Raw genomic sequence first — 21,230 nt, forward strand, 5'->3', positions numbered from 1 at the left:
GATCCGTTTGTGGGCAGGCCCTGCAAGTCCTGAGATGCAGGTAGAGAAACGTCGGGCCTGACCGTCCCACTCCTTCCCAGTGTGGGCCAGAAGCAGCTCCTGTGTCTGGCACGTGCCCTTCTCCGGAAAACCCAGATCCTCATCCTGGACGAGGCCACAGCCGCCGTGGACCCAGGGACGGAGCTCCAGATGCAGGCCGCCCTCAGGAGCTCGTTTGCCCAGTGCACAGTGCTGGTCATTGCCCACCGCCTGCGCTCTGTGATGGACTGCGCCAGGTAAGCACCCCTCCCCGAGTAGGCCCTCTCCCCGCTCCGCCCCCACGGGCGTAGAGGAAGGCATCAGGGTTTAGAGCCGCACGGGCGCTGGAATGGGTTATCACGTGCGCACTGTACAGGTGGCAAAACTGATGCCCAGCAGGGAGATGAGCCCAAGAACACGTGCCCAGAAGACGTTTCCAACCTAGCTGTCAGGGTCAGGAAACCGCAGGGAAGGCCGGACTTTGCCAGAGCAGACATGCTGGGCTTTCACTGGTGCAAGCGCTCGGGCGGATTGGGCCGGTAAGGGCTCCCCATTGCCCTCTCTCCTGCAGGGTGCTGGTCATGGACAAGGGGCAGGTGGCAGAGAGTGGCAGCCCGGTCCAGCTGCTGGCCCAGAAGGGCCTGTTTCACAGGCTGGCACAGGAGTCAGGCCTAGTCTGAGCCCTCTGCCCTCGCCTTGCCAACCCGGAGAGACTGCTGTGCCTTGGAGGTACAGGTGACCCAGGGGTCATCAGCGGCACCCCAGTATTGGATCTAGACCCCTCTGATCTCTGGGAGGAAAATGGCAGAGAAAACGGCCGATCATCACAAACCCAGGAGGACACGGCAACACCCAGGTTGGCCTGATGAGGGCTCATCCCGCCGCATCCACCCTGGACGGGCTCCCTGTGCCGCCCGCCCGTTGGCCTCACCTGAGGACCTTAGAAACCTGCACATGTCTGGGCTCCACCGCAGACCAAAGAAATCAGCATCTCTGGGGCTGGGGAGCCGGGACCGTGGTGTGTGTGTGCCTTTTACAAACCACCCCCTTAATTCTGAGATGGTTGTCGAGTGACAAGCCACGACAAGAATCCAGAAAGTTCCTGCGTAGCTTTACTCTGTTTCCCCCACTAGTAACATCTTGAAAAACGATAGTATAATATCATAACCAGGATGTTGATAGTGGTACAATCGGCCAATCTTGTTCAGATTTCCCGCTTTTACGTGGATGTGTGTGTGTGTGTGTGTGTGTGCACACGCGCATTTCTACGGAGGCTCCTGCACCTACCCCCACCAGACGGGATGCTGAACGTTTCCATTACCACAGGAACCCCTCTGCTTGCTTTCGTAACCATACCCACCTCCCTCCGCCCACAACTGCTGACGCGTTCTCCATTTTGGTACCTATTTTTATTTTATTTATCTTGAGAGAGAGAGCACGAGCAGGGGAGGGACTGGAGAGGGAGAGAGAGAGAATCCCAAGCAGGCCCCACGCTGCCAGCGCAGAGCCCGACGCGGGGCTCAAACTCATGAACCACAAGATCGTGATCTGAGCCAAAACCAAGAGTCAGACGCTTAACCGGCTGAGCCACTCAGGCGCCCCTTGGGACGTATTTTCAAAGCTTCTGGAGTATTCCACACCTCTTGGTGCCCCCCTACCCTCGGAGATGAGCCCCTAGGAGTGTCTTATCTGAACTGTCGCACCAGCCACACAACCCACACCAAGAGCAGACCGTCCCGGGAATGAGCACGTGCACACTTTCAACTCCATAAATAGGGTTCACGGAGCCAGCCCCCCCAGACTCCCACTGAGAGAATCTCCTCACCGCACACTTCCTCCGTTTGTTGAAGACCAAATTCCAGCTCCCCAGGGGAGTCCCAATGGTGGTTGGGACATCCAGAGCAGCCAGAGGCCTGGATAGGGATGGCTCAGGGCTCGCTTTCGTGAGGGGGAGTCACCACACGCTGTGCTGCTCGGGCCGGTTTCCCATGGCACTCGGAAATCGGATACAGGGCTCCTAAAACTGGCTTCAGGCACCAGGCAAGGGGGACAAGAGTCTAAAATAGGCCAGCCTGAGGCCACACAGGCATATAGCTGTGAAGGGCAGCCTGAGAAAGGAATCAAGTCCCTGGACCAGAACTTGAGGCCAGCCCCACGGTTCTTTAGTGACCTCACGGCATGGCTGCAGAGGTGAGCTGGGCACCAAATGCACGCCCAATCGATGTTCACTATAGTCGGCAATCCTGTTCTATCTGAGGACCTCCGTGGGTCCTCCAGGGGGTAAAGGCTTTACACACCAGGATCTTTTTAACCACATCACTCTTTAAAAAATGTTTATTTTGAGAGAGAGAGAGAGAGAGAGTGCTGGGGAGGGGCAGAGGGGGAGAGAGAATCTTAAGCGAGGTGCAGGCTCAGCGTGGAGTCCAATGTGGCTCTCCATCCCATGACCCTGAGATCATGACCTGAGCCGAAATTAAGAGTCAGGTGCCAGGCGCCCTTTAACTGCATCACTGTTAACAGGTGGGCTGATAATTCTGGGTTGGGAGGGACGTTCAGCAGCAGCCCTGGCCTCTTTACTAGAGGCCAATAGCACTGTCACCTCCAGTTGTGCAAAAATGTCTCTAGATGCTGCCACTGTCCCCCAGGGGATCAATCACCTGGTGAGAGGCACTGGGCCTACCCGACCCGTGGTTAATCCGCTGAGACGTGGACAATGGCTGTGCTGGTATATCAAGAGGGGCCTGTGGACACCCACCTGCTTGCTGGGACCCGGAGCCCGCCCTGTCCCAGCCCGGTCACGGGGACTTTCAGCTGGTCCATTCAACATAGGGTTTTCAGCCCAGAGTAAACCAAATCTAGATCTAATCTAGATCTAGTGCCTACCTCCCTTTGCCAAGGGGCGGCCAGAAGCTCCTGCTGTCGCCTTGCAAGCAGAGTGGGAGGTCTGCACCCCTCGCCTGCCCCTGGTGATGCCTACAAGGGGCCGGCCCCACCATCACTAGCACCTCCCAGCTCGTTTTATAAACGAGGAAACTGAGGCTCAGTGAGTTCACATGACCTGCCAATGTCGCCCAGCTTGTAAGTGGCCGAGTGGGGGCTCTGCTCCTGGGTCTATTTACCACCACAGCCCAGGACGTGGCGTGGGGGGCGTCTGCCCAACTTTGAAGCAGAGGAAGGGACCAGACACAGCACTTTCCATTTCTCTACTTGGAACGGAGCCCCCTGATGTCCGGGCAGAGCGACCGCAGGCCAAAGAGGCGGCCGCTGTGTGTTTGGCAAACCCACTGGGGGTCATTCGAAGGCTTCTTTCATGGAGGGAGGTGGTTGGCCAGCAGGCGGAGCATGCTCCCGGGGAGCCAGCGCTAATGAGGCTGTTGTTGGGCCCACACCACGGCTTCCTGGAGACTGGCCTGCAGGGGCCACCCAGGCCATCCGTCCCCCTGCCACAGGCTCGGGGGGTGGGGTGGGGACACAGATGCAGGAAAAGCCATGTACAGACCTTCTGTGGTCAGTGCCGGTCTCAGTAGGTCTCTTACCTTCACCTGTGTCCCCTCCCGTCACTGCAAATGCTTACCAAGCCCTACCCCAATGCCTGCCACAGCCTTCTAGGGAACCCTTACAACAGGAGGAGGAAGGTCCCATCATTATCCCCTTACTAGGATGCTTTGAGGAGGCCCCTTTTACACATAGCATAAGGAGGGATCCGAACCCAGGTGGCCGGGCTCCAGAGCTCATGTCCTATCCACTGTACCACACTGCCTCTCGCACACTTCATTAGCTCTAAAACACCAGCTCGCTGCTAGTTGAATTCCACTCTGGTATCCCACCAGAAGCGAAGGAAAGGGCTCCTTTCCTTTCCTTTTTTTTTTTTTTTTTTTCTCTTGGTTTATTTATTTTGAGAGAGAGAGAGAGAGAGCGAGTGCACAAGTGGGGCAGGGGCAGAGAGGGAGAGAGAACTCCAAGCAGACTCCACGCAGTCAGCACAGAGCCCAACTCAGGGCTCGAACTCATGAGCTGTGAGATCATGACCTGAGCTGAGATCAAGAGTCGGATGCTGAACCAACTGAGCCCCCCAGGTGCCCCAGGGCCCCCCTTTCCTTCTCGAGGCAAGGGATTTGTTCATGTGTCTTCACTGTGTCTCCCAGCACCTGGCATGGTGTGCAGCAAACGAGAGTGCTCAGTGACAACTGCGTGACTGGATGGATGGATGGACGGACGGATGGATGGACGGGCGGATGGATGGACGGGCGGATGGACAAAGCAATGAATCCTACATCATCATGTAGGACGGTGTCCTGAGGGCCGGCTGTGGTGCTGGGTGCTTTACCTGGATCTTTTTCCATCCCCACACCCACCTGGCCTGGTGGACATAATGATCCCAGCTGTACCAAGGAAGAAACCACAGGTGCCGAAAGGCAAGTTCTAGAGTCCCCGATGACTTCGCACTTGGCTCAGGGCCCGGCACAGAGGGCTTGTCCTGGATCAGAGAACCCAGTCACTTGGATACATGCTACATGCCCTTGGTGGGCCATTCATCAAGGAATAAACAGATCAACCCCCTGCTCTCACAGAGCAGCCACTGTACCACCACCAGGGGAGGGACCAGCAAGAGGCAAGACCCTCTTGGTCTTGCATCCTTGGGCCTGCATCCTGCACCCTGGAACACCAGCAGAGTGTGACTTGTGGCTGGAGAGGCCAGTGAGGTGGCCAGAAGGGAGCTGCGGGCAGAGGTCATGGGAAGCCAGATTACGTGGGGTGTCTGGGTGCCGAGATGGGGACTGCAGGAGGGTTGTGATGTGATTTTTTTACAGACTTACTGCAGGGAGGGGGCGGCCAGGGCAAAAGCAGGGAAACCACTGAGGTGGTGGCTGTCACAGGAACACGAGAGAGAGACCAGCGTGGCAGGAATGGGAGGGAAGAGAAGTGGTCTGATTGGGAGTGTTTTTCTGGAATGAGCTGCAGGACCCGCACGGGGGTGTGAGAATGAACGGCGGACAAGAGCTCAACACTGGGAGGCACCATGTCCACTGCCCGCTCCCCTCTGGCCCAGGGGTCCCTTCCCGTGTGAGCAACGCTCCGCACTGAGCCCAGGGCCTGGCACACGGCAGGTGCCGTCTCCCTCGTTAGGAAAGCGCTCACCCGGACCATACCTGGACGAGCAGGCGCCCCTGCCCCAACCCTGGCGCTTCTGGCTTCCACCTTCTTCAGGGTTAATGCGGCTTGCGGCCTTCTCTTCGTAAAGCAGAAGGAGCTCTGACTCAGGCCTGGGACCCTCTGGAGTCCCAGTTGTCTCACAAAGCACACCCGTAGGCACACGCTCAGATACCTGTTTAACAGACCCGGCTTGGGGTTTTAGTGATTCAGGGTCAGGCTCCACAGAGACAGGAGACAGGAGCACACCTCCCTTCTCAGACCGACACCCCCCCACCCCTGCCCCGACCCGGCACGTATAAATACCTCCTTCCAATGGTAACACCCTGACGGGAGCCCTGTACTGAACACTCAGGCTTCAGTCCCTAAACGCAACGACGTGCGAGGCAAAGGTGTCAGTCCAGGGACAGCAATGTTGGAGGGAAGACCGGCAGGGTCGGGAAGCTCCCTCTGCACATTTACTTGGTGTGCGGTTTTAGGGTGCAGCAGACATGGCCTGCTCCCCAACTACAGGGAATTCTTCACCATCGAAACTCGCCCAATTCAAACTCAGAAACCGAACATGCCAGCCTCACTCACGCACTATCCAAACCCCAGAAAACATGCGAGTGACTGCAGGGAGAGGTACTGCTCTCCCTTACGCGCCCCTGCACTTCCCAGCCTCTTTTGCAGTGTGGTTGGGGCCGTAGGACTGATTCCGGCCAACGGGCTGAGTGGAGCTGACTTGTGTGGCTTCTGGTTTGGGACACTGAAAAATGGGTGTCCATCACCCACACTTTCCCCTCCCCTGCTGTGGTCTCTGGAAGCCAGCCTCGAGAGGTGATGTCATAAGCCCAGAAGGGCCTGGATCACTAAGCTGCTGCATGGAAGGCAGGGACCCTAGAGAGGCACCCGATGCTCATCAAGACACAGGAGTGAGAAACAAACCCTTTTGTTCATTTCCTAAGAGTTTAGGGCTAATTTGCTAACTGCAGGGCAGCCTGTCCTGTCCTGACGCAAAGGGATTTTCTAGGGTCATTTTGGCCACATGGGACTTTCACCCTCCTTGTGTCTTAGAACCTGACCAGGGTTGTGCATATCAGACACACTGCTACTTGTCTCCACAATCCCAGGAGGCAGGTACGATCAGCCCCATCTTACAGATGAGGCTGCCGAGGCACAGAGACCAAGTGGCTCACACGGCCAGTGAATCCAAGGGTGGGATTCAAACCCAGCCTCTGTCCACTGTGCCATGCTGACTCCCCGCTAAACTGCACCTGCTTAACCTCTAAGGTCCCATTTCCAGACGAGAGCTCCTGCTGGAGACGACAGGTGTGCCAAAGAGAAAGAAGAGAAGCAGATGAGAGGGTACCCAGTCCTGACTCCTGAAGGACAGGGCTGAAGCCTCTGTTAACGCCCCAAGAACACAGGACAACTGTTCAGTAAGAAACAAAATATTTTTTTTTACTGCAAATTATTTGCAAATATTCACGTTTCCAGTGTAAGTCGTTAGAAAAAGATCCCCAAGAAAAACTTGGTTTATCTAGTGTGAAAGAATGGTATAACTTACAAAAAAAATAAATATGTATTTCCACCTAAAAGAAAGATGCCTCTCTGGGTTTGAAGTCAGCAACGTAGTTCATAGCAAGTATGAATCTTGGAGTAGCAGTGACCTTCCTCTGCTTTGGGGTCTCACCGTGCTCCCTGAGAGCTCTAAACAGGACGGGCCTCGAAGGACTCTGCTTCTCCGTTCTCCTCCAGGAACACGTGGACCAGCTGTCAGAAGCCAGCCGACGTGGCCATTCCCTGGGAATGCTGCTCCTTGGCTAACCCTTCCTCCCAAGAAATTAAAGTCTTGAGACTGTTTTTCTCCCTAGAGCAGCATTTGAAGGAAAAAAAAAAAAAAGAAGAAAGAAAAAGCAGCAGTCGCTGATGTTCGTGAACGGGTCCTTTTCTCATCCTGGAAGAGACTCAGTAATGAAATGTCGAGTTCTCCACACTGCCACCTTCAAGCTAACCAGAAGCCAAGGGCGAGAAAAGAAATCTAAATACCCGGAGGCGCGGAGGGGGATCAACAGGGCTCATTTAGGTACCAACGCGTTGTACTTAGGAGGTACCTGGTGCTCCCTTGACCTTGACCGCTTCATAACCATTGGCAGATCTTCTCTCTCAGGGACTACAGAAGTAGAGCCATTCTAGCAATGGGTAGGAAGAGGGAGGAAGGAGAGCAGGGAGAAGACTGGAGCGGACAAGGAGCTGAGCAGCCAGGCTGAGGAGTCAGCACTGAGATGATCTCCGGGCCCAGACAGCCCACAAGTCCTGCTGAGTCCCGTCAGTGAGAAGTCCATGGACATGGGGGCTGGCCCCATGTGTGACACATGTACCAGTGAAGTGGGGCTGGGATATCAGTACCTAGCGTCTGAGCGCCTGGAAGACCAGAGGGTTGGTGACAGGAGAGTCCCTGGCCCTCAAGGTACTGTCCGAGGGTGAGAATGATCTTCCCAGGCCCCTCACCTCCCACCTGCAGCCCCGAGGAAACAAAGCATTCTGGGAGGAGCCAGACAAGGAAGGACGTCAGAGGCGCCACGGGCAGCTGTCGGGGGCCGGCGAGCTTCTCAAAGACGGAATCCACAGACTTTGGCTGGAGAGATCTGAGGCAGTTGGCTGGATTTGGTCACTAGCATATTTTACGAAACCCATTTCTCCGGCTGTCTGGCCACCAAACCTCCTAACAAAGCACCAAGAGCACAAGTGTGCACTCCCAGGGGCGTGAGAACGTATATACATCTTGTAGGGGCAATGGAGGTGAGGGTGGGAGTGTTTGGGGGGGCTGTATCTCTGGGTCTCTCCTGGTGCTTCATGGTCAGTTCCAGGTTGGGGGCCGGACGGGTTGCTTTGTGTGTGTTTTCATTTTTTATTTTTTATTTTTTTTTCTTTTTGGTTTCAGTAGACAGGAGGCTTGGGTTCCCCAGAACAGCGCCTCATCCCTGGATGCTGCCCTGTCAGCCCTGTAATTCCGACCAGATGCACCAGCTCTGGGGCTCACACCAGGCCAGCATCTTTGGCCATGCTGTAGAAAAGACCTCTCTCCTGCAGGAGGTCCAAGGGGTGGCCACACTCCCGGATTTCTCCTTTGTCTAGGACGATTACCCTGCAAGAGGAGGGGACACAGACATGAGGGACAGGGAAACAGTTGGCACCCTGGGCCCCCAAGAGCCACATGACCAACTCCCTGCTTTGGGTCAGGGCCCTAATGCCTCGTGTTAGGACTGGTGCAGTAGCCTTCCAACTGGCTGCCCATCCTCAATCCCTCCTCTTGTCACTGTCTAAGTCCTGTGATGCTTACGCTCATTACTGGCTGTCACTTCTTACATTTCCTTCCCGGAGCAATCAGCTTTTGTTCGTTGCTGTGTTTGCTGTCTATATCCTATACACAGCCCCCAACTAACCTATCAGGTCCCTCAGGCAGGCTCCTTCTCTGATACCTCCTTGCTGAGTCCCCAGTGCCTGGAACAGGACCAAGAATGTGGCAGGGACTTCACACACGTGTGTCGATTGAATCAATAATGGAGTGATGCCAGAAACACCCAGCGTAAAGAGAGGGCTGTGATTAGACACGGGATGATGCTGTACAAACGGGTAAATCCCAAGGCTGACAGGCCTTCTATGCCAGCAGCATCACCTTGTGTAGTCCATGATGGTGTTGAGCCGGTGAGCAATGGTCAGGACAGTGCAGTCGTCAAACTGCGTCCGGATGGTAGACTGAATGAGGTCATCGGTTTCGAGGTCCACGGCCGCGGTGGCCTCATCCAAGACCAGGATCTTTGTCTTCCTCAGCAGAGCCCGGGCCAGGCACACAAGCTGACGCTGCCCAACGCTTGAGCGGAGACAAAGAGCAGGAGACAGAGTGTCACAACCACCCCTGACCCTGAGCCCAGGCCTGAGCTGGGAGAAGAGAGAAGAGACACCAGGAAAGCACTGCCACTCCCCGCTCCTGCGCCCACGGCAGACGTTAGTGATGCCAGGACATTCTTGCTGCTGACCTAGAAGCGGGCTCAGGATCATTTTCAACACGGGACTCGGAGGGGATATCCAAAATATGTGACGAGGGCAACACGGGCGATGTGACATCACAAGATGGCCCCACATGCGTGCCTTCTGTAGGACCCTCCCCGTTGACTCTGGACTCAACTACGTGTCTTGCTTTGGTCAAGGGCATGCTGGCAAACATAAGGCCAGCAGAGGCTTGCACCGGGAATGCACACCAGGGTTTATGCACTCTTGCACCTCTGCCGTCACCATGACAACGTGCTTGGGCTGGTCTGCTGAAGGAGGAAGGACATGTGGAGCAGACCCTAATTGCCCCCGCGGACCCCCAGCCAGAGGAGTGAGCCACGAACAGCAGAGCCGCCTGGCCGATCACCCCAGGTGTCTGAACGGTCACTGCCACTGCTCAACACATCTGAGGCTTGGGGGTTGGCGGCCACAGAGATGGGCAACTGAGCCAGCCACTGACTAACAACACTGGAGCAGGACTCTGGTTTGCTGTTGTGCCAGACATGAATACTTTGGTTGCTGGGTCATGGGTGGATCCTGGGACAAGGGCCAACGCAGCTGGGGCAGTGAGTGGTGACTCAGAGGGCTCAGAAAAGTGCTATTAACCGACTGACAGAGAAGCTTTTCAACAGTTTAACAAGCGACAGTCACTCTCAATTGAATAAATCTGGTGGAAGGAAGGAACCGTATTAGCCATCCCGGTTATAGTTCATGGTAAAAAGTCAGTCTGGACTGAAACCCATTTCACAGATACTGAAACTGAGGCTCCAAGAGGTTAAGAGAAATTGGCTTGTCTGTGGCAGAGCCGGGACTCAAACCCAGGTCGGACACATATGCATAAGGACCAAGGCGGAGCCGAGGAGACCCGGTCAGGGCCTCACATGCCTGCCTACCTCAGGTTCTCCCCGCCTTCTGCACACTCGTGGTTCAGCTTATCGGGAAGGGCTGACACAAAGTCCTTGAGGTGAGCCAGCTCCAGGGACGTCCAGACTTCTTCATCAGAGTACTGGCTGAACGGGTCCAGGTTCATGCGCAGGGAACCCGAAAACAAAACAGGGTCCTGTTCGGGGAGAAAACGGCAGATGGCATGTGAGGCTCACGTCATGTTGGGTAGGGATGAGGCAGAAGGGTGGGGTGTGAAAACATCTGATAGGGTCCCAGGGCTCCTTGGAATCACCCTTTCTGGAGACGTTAATAATGGGGGGAAAACAGTTTGGAAAACCTTGGGTTAAGTGAAATAAAATAGATTTCTTGTTGGAAGACTTTCCAGAGGCTTCAATATGCAAATGTACTGGAACTTTCCAGAAGAGAGAAGCAGCCTGGGTAATCCCTGATCATCAAGTGCCATGGATTCCTCCCTGTTCCCTGCCTACAAAGTACAGTCTTAGAAAAAATCTTAGAGAAAATAACATGACAAGTAAACACATTAGGGAATCACCACCTACAGAAATCAATCTAGAAAATCCATTTTCCTCTCCTGGCTCTTGAGAGACTTATTCTCGTCCCGACTGGAGCCAGCGGGAGTGAAGAAATGATATCCAGTTAATTGCCACTGTTATTTGTATGCTAAGAGGAGATTCAGTGGCAAAGAAACCGTATGGTTTCGATGAAAATAACAAAATAGGAACACATTTACATTTGTCCTGAAAATACACCTACGTAAGCTTTCAGGGTGCCCCACTGACGCCCTCGGCACACCAGACCCCACCTGTGGGATAATGGTGATCCTGAAGCGCAGATCATGTAGGCCAATCTTGGCTATGTTGATGTCGTCGATAATGATCTCTCCCTCAGCAGACTCGTTGATCCGAAACAAGCCCAGGGTCAGGGATGACTTCCCCGCTCCTGTCCGCCCCACGATGCCAACCTGTGGGGCAGGAAGGGCCCAGGGTAAGGCAGGAAGGCTGGTATCTGGGGGTTACCTCTTGCCCTCCCCCAGGGGGCCCGCATTTCAGGTATCCACCCTAGAACAGTTCAGTCACCTGGTCGACCCAGTGTCTACCACAGCCCTCCCCATCAGTAGCTTCCCAGGGACATTCCTTCAGGGGCTGTTTTGGCCAAGGGTGAAGAAGGACTTCTGTCTCGGGGCGCCTGGGTGGCTCAGTCGATTAAGCATCTGACTTTGGCTCAGGTTATGATCTTGCAGATCATGAGTCTGAGCCCTGCATCGAGCTCTCTGCTGTCAGTGCACTGCCTGCTTTGGATGTCTGACCCCCTACCTCTCTGCCCCTCCCCAGCTCATGCTCTGTCAAAATAAATAAAAAAGGGGACTTCCTTCTCTTTGTCAGCTCTTTTTATAAGTTAAAATTATAATCACTTCTTTTGATAAGTGAGCACAGATCTCCCAAAGAGGGCTCAGGCAGAAGGGGTTTTCCATAAAGCCCCATTTGTTTTCAACTCTCGAAAATACTGGTAATCAGGTATTTTCCCCCTACTGTTTTTCAGTCCTTTGATGGTGAGTTTCCCATCCCGAGCTGCTGAAATATCTCAAAGATTCAAGCAGATCCCCCTGCACACCACACCTTCTCCCCTCGACCCCAGCTGCATGAGCAAAAAAGAGGTTATGGATAGGACCAGTCTCCCTGTTCAGTGGCCAATGATGGACATTCCTGACACCCAGTTACAACTCTTGCCTTCTCACCTGGGCTCTTGAAAGGCAGGCTTCCTCCAACCTCTAACAAAAATGTCACAGAGGAGAGTCTCATGATACAACACAAACCATAAAGCCTCAGTGAGAACACCACCCACTCTATTCTTCCCCTTGTTCTTAGAGAAATTATCTCACGGGAATAAAACGTTCTGAGCCTCGCAGCAGGAACGGCTTAACAAACACACATGTTTAGAGATGAAGGAAACACTGTCCCATGGCAGGTGACCAGGAAGACCCTTAAGTCTGATTCCTGAGGAGGGTCTAAAGGTCTCAGGGCAAGGACGTCTTACAGGAGCAGCCTGGGACCAGGGGTACATTCCAAACTTCTGACACCCTCACATGTTCATCGAGCCACCCCTACTAGTGATGACAGCATCTTCCTATTGTAGAGCTGGCAAACCTGAATGCCTGCAGGGGACAGCTAGGCACACAAGTGAGACAGGGAGGGACAGGGTGAGCTGAGAAGCTCTTGTCTGGTCTAGAAAAAGCCAGGCAGGGAGCGTAAGCCCAGTGTTGCTACATGTTCTGATCTTTTTTTTTTTTAAATGTTTATTTATTTTTTTTGAGACAGAGAGAGACAGAGCATGAACGGAGGAGGGACAGAGAGAGGGAGACACAGAATCTGAAACGGGCTCCAGGCTCTGAGCTGTCAGCACAGAGCCCGACGCGGGGTTCGAACTCATGGACCATGAGATCATGACCTGAGCCGAAGTCGGACGCTTAGCCGACTGAGCCACCCAGGCGCCTCCCCCGCCTTTTTTTTCATGTTCTGATCTTTCAAGAAAAGCAGGAAGTGCATCTTTACAGAAGGCACACCAGATTTTTCATAATTTTCAACATACTCAGATTTCTTCCCCCCCCCCCCCGAAAACACACAGGTGGGCCTCATTTGGTGCCCGGTCAACAGTATGCAACACACCTGGGACACTGAGCAGCTTTTACCTCCACAAGCCCCACCCCCACGGTCCAGGGCCGTGATAAACTGGGGGAATGAGGCACCTGGTTTCGCCTGCCCCACTGTGAACGGATGGGGGAAACAAGGTACACCCACCTTCTCCCCTCCATGGATGGTGACGTTAATGTGCTTGAGAACCAAGTCCAGGTTTTCCCGGTAACGCAGGCCGTAGTCTCGGAATTCTACTCGGCCAACCTGAGGCCAGGTGCTGGGCGGAGCCGTCTCGGGGATTTGCCAGGGAGCCTGTGATCGGGAGTGGGGGGTGGCAGTAAGGGATCTTCAGTCCCATGTGACCCAAGGCTGTAGGTGACCTGCAGGTCCCCTCTGACCTCATCTCCCTCCCTCTTGCTTACTTGGCTCCCCACGGGGCTGCACTACCTCTCAAACACACCTGCGTACCTCGGTGCTGGGCCTTTGCACCTGCAGGTGCCCCTGTCTGGAATGCTCTTTCCCAAACTACCCTCTCATGCTCTCCCTGGCATGCTGCAGATCTTCCGCCAATTCAGACCACCCCCTGCCTCTGTGGCCTCCGTCCCCTCCCCTGCTTCGTTCTCCTCCAGACCACCGGGCACCTCCTAGCACCGCAGGTGTGCATTAATTCGCTTATTCTGTCACCCACGCCCCCTGGAACATCTCTGTCAGGACAGGTTCTTTCCCTGCTCGCTGTCATACTCCAGGCACACAGTAGGGACTCCACGAATATTTGTGGACTGTACCAATAAGTGAGTGGTCTTCTCTGGTCAGACACAAGGGCAGAGGTGTCAGTCTGAATGCCTTCTACATCTGGACACCAACTATGCAGCAACGGCTAATGAGAAAGATCACGGTCCCATGACCTCACTTCATCCTCACTACAATCCCATGAGAGGGGTCCTTTCATTACCCCCAGTTTACACATGAGGAAACTGAAACACAGAGAGGGTGAGTAACTTGCCCAGAGTCACATAGCCCCTATTTCTGAAAAGCTTCTTAAGTTCAGTTCAGCATTTCCTGAGCTCTACAACTGGATGTGCTCCGGGCCAGGCTGGAGGCTACCTTTGGGGGAGCTGAGGAATGGAGGGGACAGCAAGAGAGAACTTTCATCCTTTCTCCCCCATAAGCTTGTTACATTAATTTTCATTTACAACAAGCACAGTCCCCTTTTACAAATTTATGTATAATGCAGGGGATACGCTGTAAGAACACGGAGGGCACTGGAGAGAGAGGTGGGTGGAACTTTCTAACTGTGAAAATATATTCTATATAAATACATATTTTTAGTAGTGCTAAGACCCTGGATCTTTACATTCTTTTGTATTTTTCAAGTATGCTCTTATTTGAGAAATTAAAAAAGTAAGTAATTAAAAAAGGAAAAACAAAAATTTTTTAAATAAATTTAATTTCGGGGCACCTGGGTGGCTCAGTAGGTTAAGGGTCTGACTCTTGGTTTCAGCTCAGGTCATCTCATGGTTCGGGAGACTGAGCTGACAGCACAGAGCCTGCTTAGGATTCTGTCTCTCCCTCTCTCTCTCTCTCTGTCCTTCCCCTGCTTGGGCTCTGTTTCTCTCTCTCTCTCTCTCTCAAAAACAAATAAAAAAACATCCAGAAATTAAAAAAAATAAATTTAATTTCATACTTCATGCACAGTGAACTGCAGGCCATGTGAATTAGATCTTAAAAACTAAAAAAATAAATTCGACGTTGAGCACGAAAACCCCTGGTGTAATACACTCTTATTTCCACAGGGGGCGCTCACACCATTCTGAATAATGCTCTCCCATGAAGCGGGACCTGGTTCACCTGTGTAAGTCTTAAGGACGGGGCATTTTCTTGGCAGGCAGTGTGCCAATGGCCACGTAACCTTGAGCAAAGTAACTTAACCCTGTGTCTTAGTTTCCTGATGCGTAAAATGGGGATCATGACAGAACATGAGCTATAAGGCTACATAAAGATTACACGAATTACTCTACATAAATTGTATGAATTACTCTATGTAAAACGTGTAGGACAGGGCTGACAGCTCCCGAGGGCCCAACATGTGTCCCTAATATTACTGGTGGTGGGGGCGATGAGGGAATCCACTGGTATTGTCACCATGATCACTGCCAATGCCACCAGTGACAGCGTGTAGACAGAAAACGGCACTTTCTAGGGGCAATGTGGCACTGATGTCTGGACACTTGGGTCCTACCCTGACCACGTGTGACCTTGGATCAGTCACTGTCCCTCCCCAGGCGACCCTCTCCTCCATCTATAAAATGGGGACTTGGGTCAAACAACTGCCGGGTTCCCCAAACTTCGGTCGTGATTTTTACAACATCCACGTACTGACTCTCTTGCTGTTGACTTTCAGGGCTTTGAAACAACTGATATTTAATTTTTAAATGTGAAGATGAAACTCGTCTCATTCTGCACCACACAAGTCCCTCATACAGATAAGTAATAAAGAACAGAAGACAATTTTCGCTGAATAGGGGTTGTCTGTTGAAGGCACCCAGGTCGCGCTGATGAGGTCAGGTGAGGGCAGGCGAGGGCAGGCCAGGGGCCGGCTTTACCTCCTTCTCCGTTTCCGAATACTCCTTCAGTCTCTCCACGGCCACGATGTTGGTCTCCAACTCGGACGACATGCGAACCAGCCAGTTCAAGTACGTGGTGACCTGTGCACAGAAGAGTCACATGGAGCTTCTGGGGTGAGCAGGGGCTGCTTTATCTTCAGCAAGTGATTACGAATTACGCAATTTTTTTAGGTAAGAAAGGTACCAGCCTCACGTACCGCCGTCGCCAGACCGCACCTCTTAGGCAAGCACGTTTCAAAATAACCCCTGGGCCACACAAGCAATCAGAAAGGGCATCAGAAAAGATTTCCAACGAGATGGTAATAAGGGAAAACCCAATGTATCAAAATTTGGGCAATGTGGCTAAAGCCGGAATGAGAGATAAAGTGATAGAGTGAAAAGCATTTTTCCTGTCGCTGGAGGCATCCTCTTGGTTCATCAAGGGCTTTCCTTGACTGACGGGAGAATCCCGGCCCTGTGTCTCATCTCCCTCCAGCACCAGCAGGTCACTGGGCTTCTCAAACGCCGCTTGGCCCCTCACCTCTCCCCCAGCTCCTGCGGGGATTCAAAGCAAAGTCCCGAGACCCTGACAACCGTAAGAGAACGCAGCTGGGGGCACCTGTCTTACCTGCAGTGAGTAGGACACCGAGAGGCCCACTAAGCCGGCGCTGAGACTGTGCCTGGAGACCACGGCGAACAGGGCAGCAAACAGGACGATGCAGTTGCCTACGCACTCCAGCCGCACGGCCAGCCACCTGCTCACAGACACACAGGCAGATGGACAGACACACCAGGAGTTGGCTCATCAGAGATTTGGTTTCTGGCTCAAGCCGGGGAAGGAGGGAGGCACTTTGCTAATGGAAAGAATTCCCCGAGAGCTCCCGAGACAGGCCTTCAATCTGTCCTCTCACTGGGGAAGGAGAGCCAAAGGGACACGGTCTCACTAATTCCTCATTGACCTCGCAACCCCGGGGGACTGAAACGGAGTTCTCCAGAAGGAGCCTTCCTGGGAAACTAAAGCTTGCCTTTTTAAGAACCAACTTTTTTTTTTTACGGACACCTTTATAACATACCCATGTACACCCATCTGCAAAGACAGGTCCAGGAAAGTTCCTAAATACTAAGAAGTCATCAACTGTAAGAGGCAGCACTGTTGTAAAAATAACCTTTCCTTGGCAGAAGGGGGAAGGGAGAGTGAGAAATGAAATACTATTTTCAATGTAGCTGTAATGTTCCTAGATCACCCTCCTTTTAGAAATGTTAAAATACACTGTTTTACCTCTTGGAATATAAACAGATAACATTATTGGTTTAAAGCGAACTTCCCCAGCGTACCTCCAAGCGTTAGGAATATTAGTGATTTAAGGTGTAAAACATTTTAGGGAAATGGTGTTGTTGATCTTATTTCCACTACAGCCCTTAAGATTCGTGTGACTGGGGGTGCCTGGGTGGCTTAGTAAGTTGAGCGTCTAACTTCGGCTCAGGTCATGATCTCACGGTTTGTGGGTTCAGACCCCACATCGGGCTCTGTGCTGACAGCTCAGAGCCTGGAGCCTGCTTCCGATTCTGTGTCTCCCTCTCTCTCTGCCCCTCCCTTGCTCACACTCACTCTTTCTCTCTAAATATATAAATAAATAAATAAATAACATAAAAAAAAATTTATCTTTTTTTTATTAAAAAAAATTTTAACATTTATTTATTTTTGAGAGATAGAGTGAGTGAGAGTATTAGCAGGGAAGGGGCAGTGAGAGAATGGGGACACAGAACCCAAAGCGGGTTTGAACGGGGCTCGAACTCATGAACCATGAGATCATGACCTGAGCCGAAGTCAGACGCAAAACGAAGTGAGCCACCTGGGGGCCCCAAAAAAAGAAAAAATTTAAAAAGATTCACGTGCCTGATCTTCCTGGGTGTGAGCTTATCCTAAAAACAGACCCAAATTTGAGAAACTCCCTGACGATTCTGCAGGGGAAGGTCAGGTCTCCAGTGATTCATGGTCTCCCCACCCAGTCTTACCTTCTGGGATTATATTGTGTACGACGGGGCAACAGTTGGTTACGACACGTTGCTCCCAGGGTGAGTCACCCCTCTCCAGAATTTCCTATCCCACATCTCAAAAAACGTATCAGGACATGAGTGAGGAGAATATTCTTTTAGGGCTAAGTCAGATACTTTTCTGAATTTAGTCGACAAGTAGCGAACTCCTGTCCCTTCTTTGGGACGGATGCTTTTTTCATCATGGCCATTTCACGTGGTCCATCCTTAGGCTGGTGAACGGCTTCCAAAGCTCATCACACAGGGGTGGTGGGTGATCACCCCCGTCAGCTGAGAACCAGGCCACAAAAATATCAGCTGAGCCCGCCTGTCACCAATGACCTTGTACCGTCAGGACCACAGCGAACGGATAGTTCCTGCAGCATTTTCTGACTCCAGAAAATCTTGCTCCCTGTTGTTCCTCAGTGCCACCGGAGTGCCTGTGCTTCAAGCTGCCAGTGCTCCTGTCTGCTTTTAATGTTACTCTGTCCCTTCCCGCCCCCACCAAGTCTAACCATCCCGTGTGTGAGGCCCTCCTCCAGGAACTAAGGCTTCCTTCACCTCCTCCAGCGGGCTTCGGGTGCCCACCTGTTGGCCACGATGCTGGGGTAATAGGCCTTCTGGTTCTCGTCCACCTTCAGGTCGCTCTGGCGGATGAAGCGCTCCTGTTCCTCGAAGGCGCGGATGACACTGACCCCCAGCAGGGTCTCGTTGAAGTGGGAATACACTGGGGAGCGGCTGACGGATTCGAGGCGTTTCAGCTGCCGGGACGAGGCCACGTAGAACCTCTAGGGGAAGAGAACGGACCAGGGAGCTCGCAAAGCCCCTCCCATGCCAGCCACCCCCCACCAGGACCGCACTGGAAAAAGCCTGGACACACACGGCACCTCCGGAAGGCAAGATGGTGGAACTGGGCTGCTTTTTAACAGGTGTCTCTGCTCACCCGATGCCAGCACAACAGAATGACGACAGCGACCACATAATGCCAGCAGCTCAGGCCCACAGGGAGCCGACTACCCTAGCACAGTTTGAAGTCCTTCCACAGAATCGGCTCATTTCATCGTCACCACACAGCTAGGAGTCGGTGCTCATTTGCACGGACCGTCAGTAAACCCAGGCACAAAGAAGCTCGCTGACCTCTTCCCCCTCAGGTCCCCCTCAGGCGACAAGTGGCCGAGCTGGGGGGCTGGACTCGGAGAAGCTGGCTGTCAAGGGTGAACCCCAGCACTGTCCTGCCTCTCTCAAGCCACAGACCTCTAGGGTTTTCTGGACCCAGCAGCGTGGCCTTTGGCCTCCACCTGTCCCCGCGGGCAGTCACCCCATCGGCTCTGCTCCTGCCCTAACCAGGGCAGATGGAACAAAAGCAAAGCAAATTGCGCCCTGGAAGCTTCGAGGACCCGCCCTTAGATGACAGACTGGTCACGTGAGGACATTTAGTTCTCGCGGCCTTAGTTTCCTCGTCTGTACAAACAGGACCGGGGAGACTGAGGTTCCCCATTCTGGAGATGGCACGTATTGTGAAGGCAGGTGTTTCACAAGCGACACAGCCAGACAAATGAACAAGACAGGGAACAAAGGGTGGTAAGGACACGGCCTCCCCGCCTCCTGGGGCCCTTGTGGGGGCAGAGACCTTCCACAGAGAACAGTGAACATAATGGAGGAGTCGGACGGGGCTCCGAGTTTAGCAGCTGCTTCCTGGACGGCAGCGTGTGCGGTCACCTGAACCCACACCTGGGCAGCCTTCTGGGTCCTGGTAACTCTGTAAGCTAACCCAGCACCACGCCAGCCAGGGCAGGCCCACGATGGTTGTTCTGCCAGTCCCGAGGGTAGGCCAGATGCCGTCTCTGCTCCCGAGCCTCTCGGCCTTGAACAAAACCCTGATGCCTCGGCCCCACGGGATCTGCCCTGGGAGGGTTCCTCTCCCCGGCTTTCTTTCTAAACATCCCGGATGGAAATCATTCTCAAGTATTTTCCCTGCTCAACCTACTCCACTTTATTTACTGTAGAAAGCTACCCTGAGATGTATTTGTCTTTAAATTGTTGTTTGCTTACTTATTTTTAATTTTAAAAAATATTTTATTTATTTTTCAGAGAAGACAAGTGGGGGAGGGGCAGTGAGAGAAGGACAGAGGATCTGAAGTGGGCTTTGTGCGGACAGCAGGGGGCCCAACACGCGGCTCGAACTCATGAACCGCAAGATGATGACCCGAGCTGAAGCCACCCAGGAGCCCCTAAACTCAGTCTTTTAAAAAAAGAACTATTAGCTAGCTTCCCTTTTATTATTTTTTTTAAATTTTTTTAATCTTTATTTATTTTTGAGAGAGAACGTGTGAGCAGGGGAGGAGCAGAGAGAGAGGGAGACAGAATCTGAAGCAGGTTCCAGGCTCTGAGCTGTCAGCACAGAGGCCAATGTGGGGCTGTAACTCACAAACCGCGAGATCATGACCTGGGCCGAAGTTGGACGCTCAACAGACTGAGCCACCCAGGCGCCCCACTAGCTTCCCTTTTAAACTCTATTCCAGGAGACATAATTCACCCCACCAGACTCACCTTACTTTTTCAGAAACCAAGTGCCTGGTGCTTGTAAATAAAAATAACTGCTTGCTGGGCACCTGGGGGGCTAGGATGGTTATGCATCCAACCGCTGATTTTGGCTCAGGTCACGATCTCACGGGTTCATGGGTTTGAACCCGGTGTTGGGCTCCACGCTGGCAGCACGGAGCCTGTTTGGGATTCTGTCTTACCCTCTCTCTCTGCCCCTCCCCGAGTCGTGTTCGAGCTCGCTCTCTCTCTCTCTCTCTCTAAATAAATAAGCATTGGGGCGCCTGGGTGGCTCAGTCGGTTAAGCGTCCGACTTCGGCTCAGGTCACGATCTCACGGTCCGTGAGTTCGAGCCCCGCGTCGGGCTCTGTGCTGACAGCTCAGCGCCTGGAGCCTGCTTCGGATTCTGTGTTTCCCTCTCTCTCTCTGCCCCTCCCCTGCTCACACCCTGTCTCTATCTCAAAAATAAACATTTAAAAAAATAATAAATAAAATAAGTAAATAAATAATAACCGCTCGACAAGCACCTGCCTGAGCCAGGCAGCAGGCCACAAGCTAAGGTACTTGGAGCTGTGACTGGGCAGTTTTTCAGACACCAAAATATTCCATAAAAGCAGAAATGCCTTCTTCCAAGCAACAAGGACGCCCCAACACAAGTCCACATCGGCGTATCTCTTCATCTTTTTATAAAAATGACTTGCTTTTAAATTAAAACGTTAATGGGTCGCCATTTAAAACGCTGGGGGTTGGGGGAATGATACAGATGGGAATATTAAAAAAAAAAAAATCACACTGCAGCCATTACACTCAGATAAGCACTATTCAAATCTCAGTGTATAACCTTCCAGATCTTTTCGGAGGAAAGAGAAAGAACCTACGTGTATCGAAAAGCCACTTTTTAATCAAGATATAACACACATTATGCTGAAAAATGCACCAAATCTTTACAGCTTGATGAAGTTTACATTCATTCACACCTGCACCCCCACTTTCTGACCAAAATCTAGAACATCTCCAACATCCATAAAATTCTGGTGTCCTCTGCGTCAAAATTCTCAAGTTATTTCTAGTTTGAGGCTATTATGAACCAAGATGCTAAGAACGTTCTAGCACTTTTTTTTTTTTTTTTTTTAGTAGATGCATTCTCTCATCTCTATTGCATATATGCTGAGGAAGGACTGCTGGGTGGTAGGGTAAGTGTGTATTTAGTCAAAAGTCATTAAACAAACAAATTCTCCCATAATCCCAACCCTTGGGGACACCAAGTTTTCCTTTTCCTCTCACTGCTTCCGTTTCTGGCCCTGCACAAGCA

At 52.5% G+C, this 21,230-nt stretch overlaps 2 protein-coding genes across 5 annotated transcripts in view; one reads left to right on the forward strand and one right to left on the reverse strand.

Annotated features, from left to right (window-relative positions):
• The window catches only part of ABCC6 (ATP binding cassette subfamily C member 6), a 52,479-nt gene extending 51,308 nt beyond the window's left edge, over positions 1–1,171 (forward strand). The window contains exons 30-31 of the mRNA XM_086693002.1: positions 81–275; positions 590–1,171. Coding sequence (XP_086549128.1) covers positions 81–275; positions 590–698 — 304 coding nt within the window. The 3' untranslated portion in view covers positions 699–1,171. The remainder of the gene's footprint in view (positions 1–80; positions 276–589) is intronic.
• A 5,415-nt stretch (positions 1,172–6,586) lies between these two features.
• The window catches only part of ABCC1 (ATP binding cassette subfamily C member 1 (ABCC1 blood group)), a 141,926-nt gene continuing 127,282 nt past the window's right edge, over positions 6,587–21,230 (reverse strand). For all 4 annotated transcript variants that reach the window (XM_086692999.1, XM_086692998.1, XM_086693001.1 and 1 more), the window contains 8 exons: positions 17,966–18,165; positions 15,972–16,098; positions 15,344–15,445; positions 12,906–13,052; positions 10,913–11,071; positions 10,098–10,264; positions 8,831–9,025; positions 6,587–8,299 (listed from right to left, as the gene is read on the reverse strand). In XM_086692999.1, coding sequence (XP_086549125.1) covers positions 8,191–8,299; positions 8,831–9,025; positions 10,098–10,264; positions 10,913–11,071; positions 12,906–13,052; positions 15,344–15,445; positions 15,972–16,098; positions 17,966–18,165 — 1,206 coding nt within the window. In that variant the 3' untranslated portion in view covers positions 6,587–8,190. The remainder of the gene's footprint in view (positions 8,300–8,830; positions 9,026–10,097; positions 10,265–10,912; positions 11,072–12,905; positions 13,053–15,343; positions 15,446–15,971; positions 16,099–17,965; positions 18,166–21,230) is intronic.

The sequence above is a fragment of the Puma concolor genome, chromosome E3 (assembly GCF_028749965.1).
Source record: "Puma concolor isolate L17-30 chromosome E3, mPumCon1.1.hap2, whole genome shotgun sequence".
NCBI classification, from domain to species: Eukaryota; Metazoa; Chordata; class Mammalia; order Carnivora; family Felidae; genus Puma; species Puma concolor.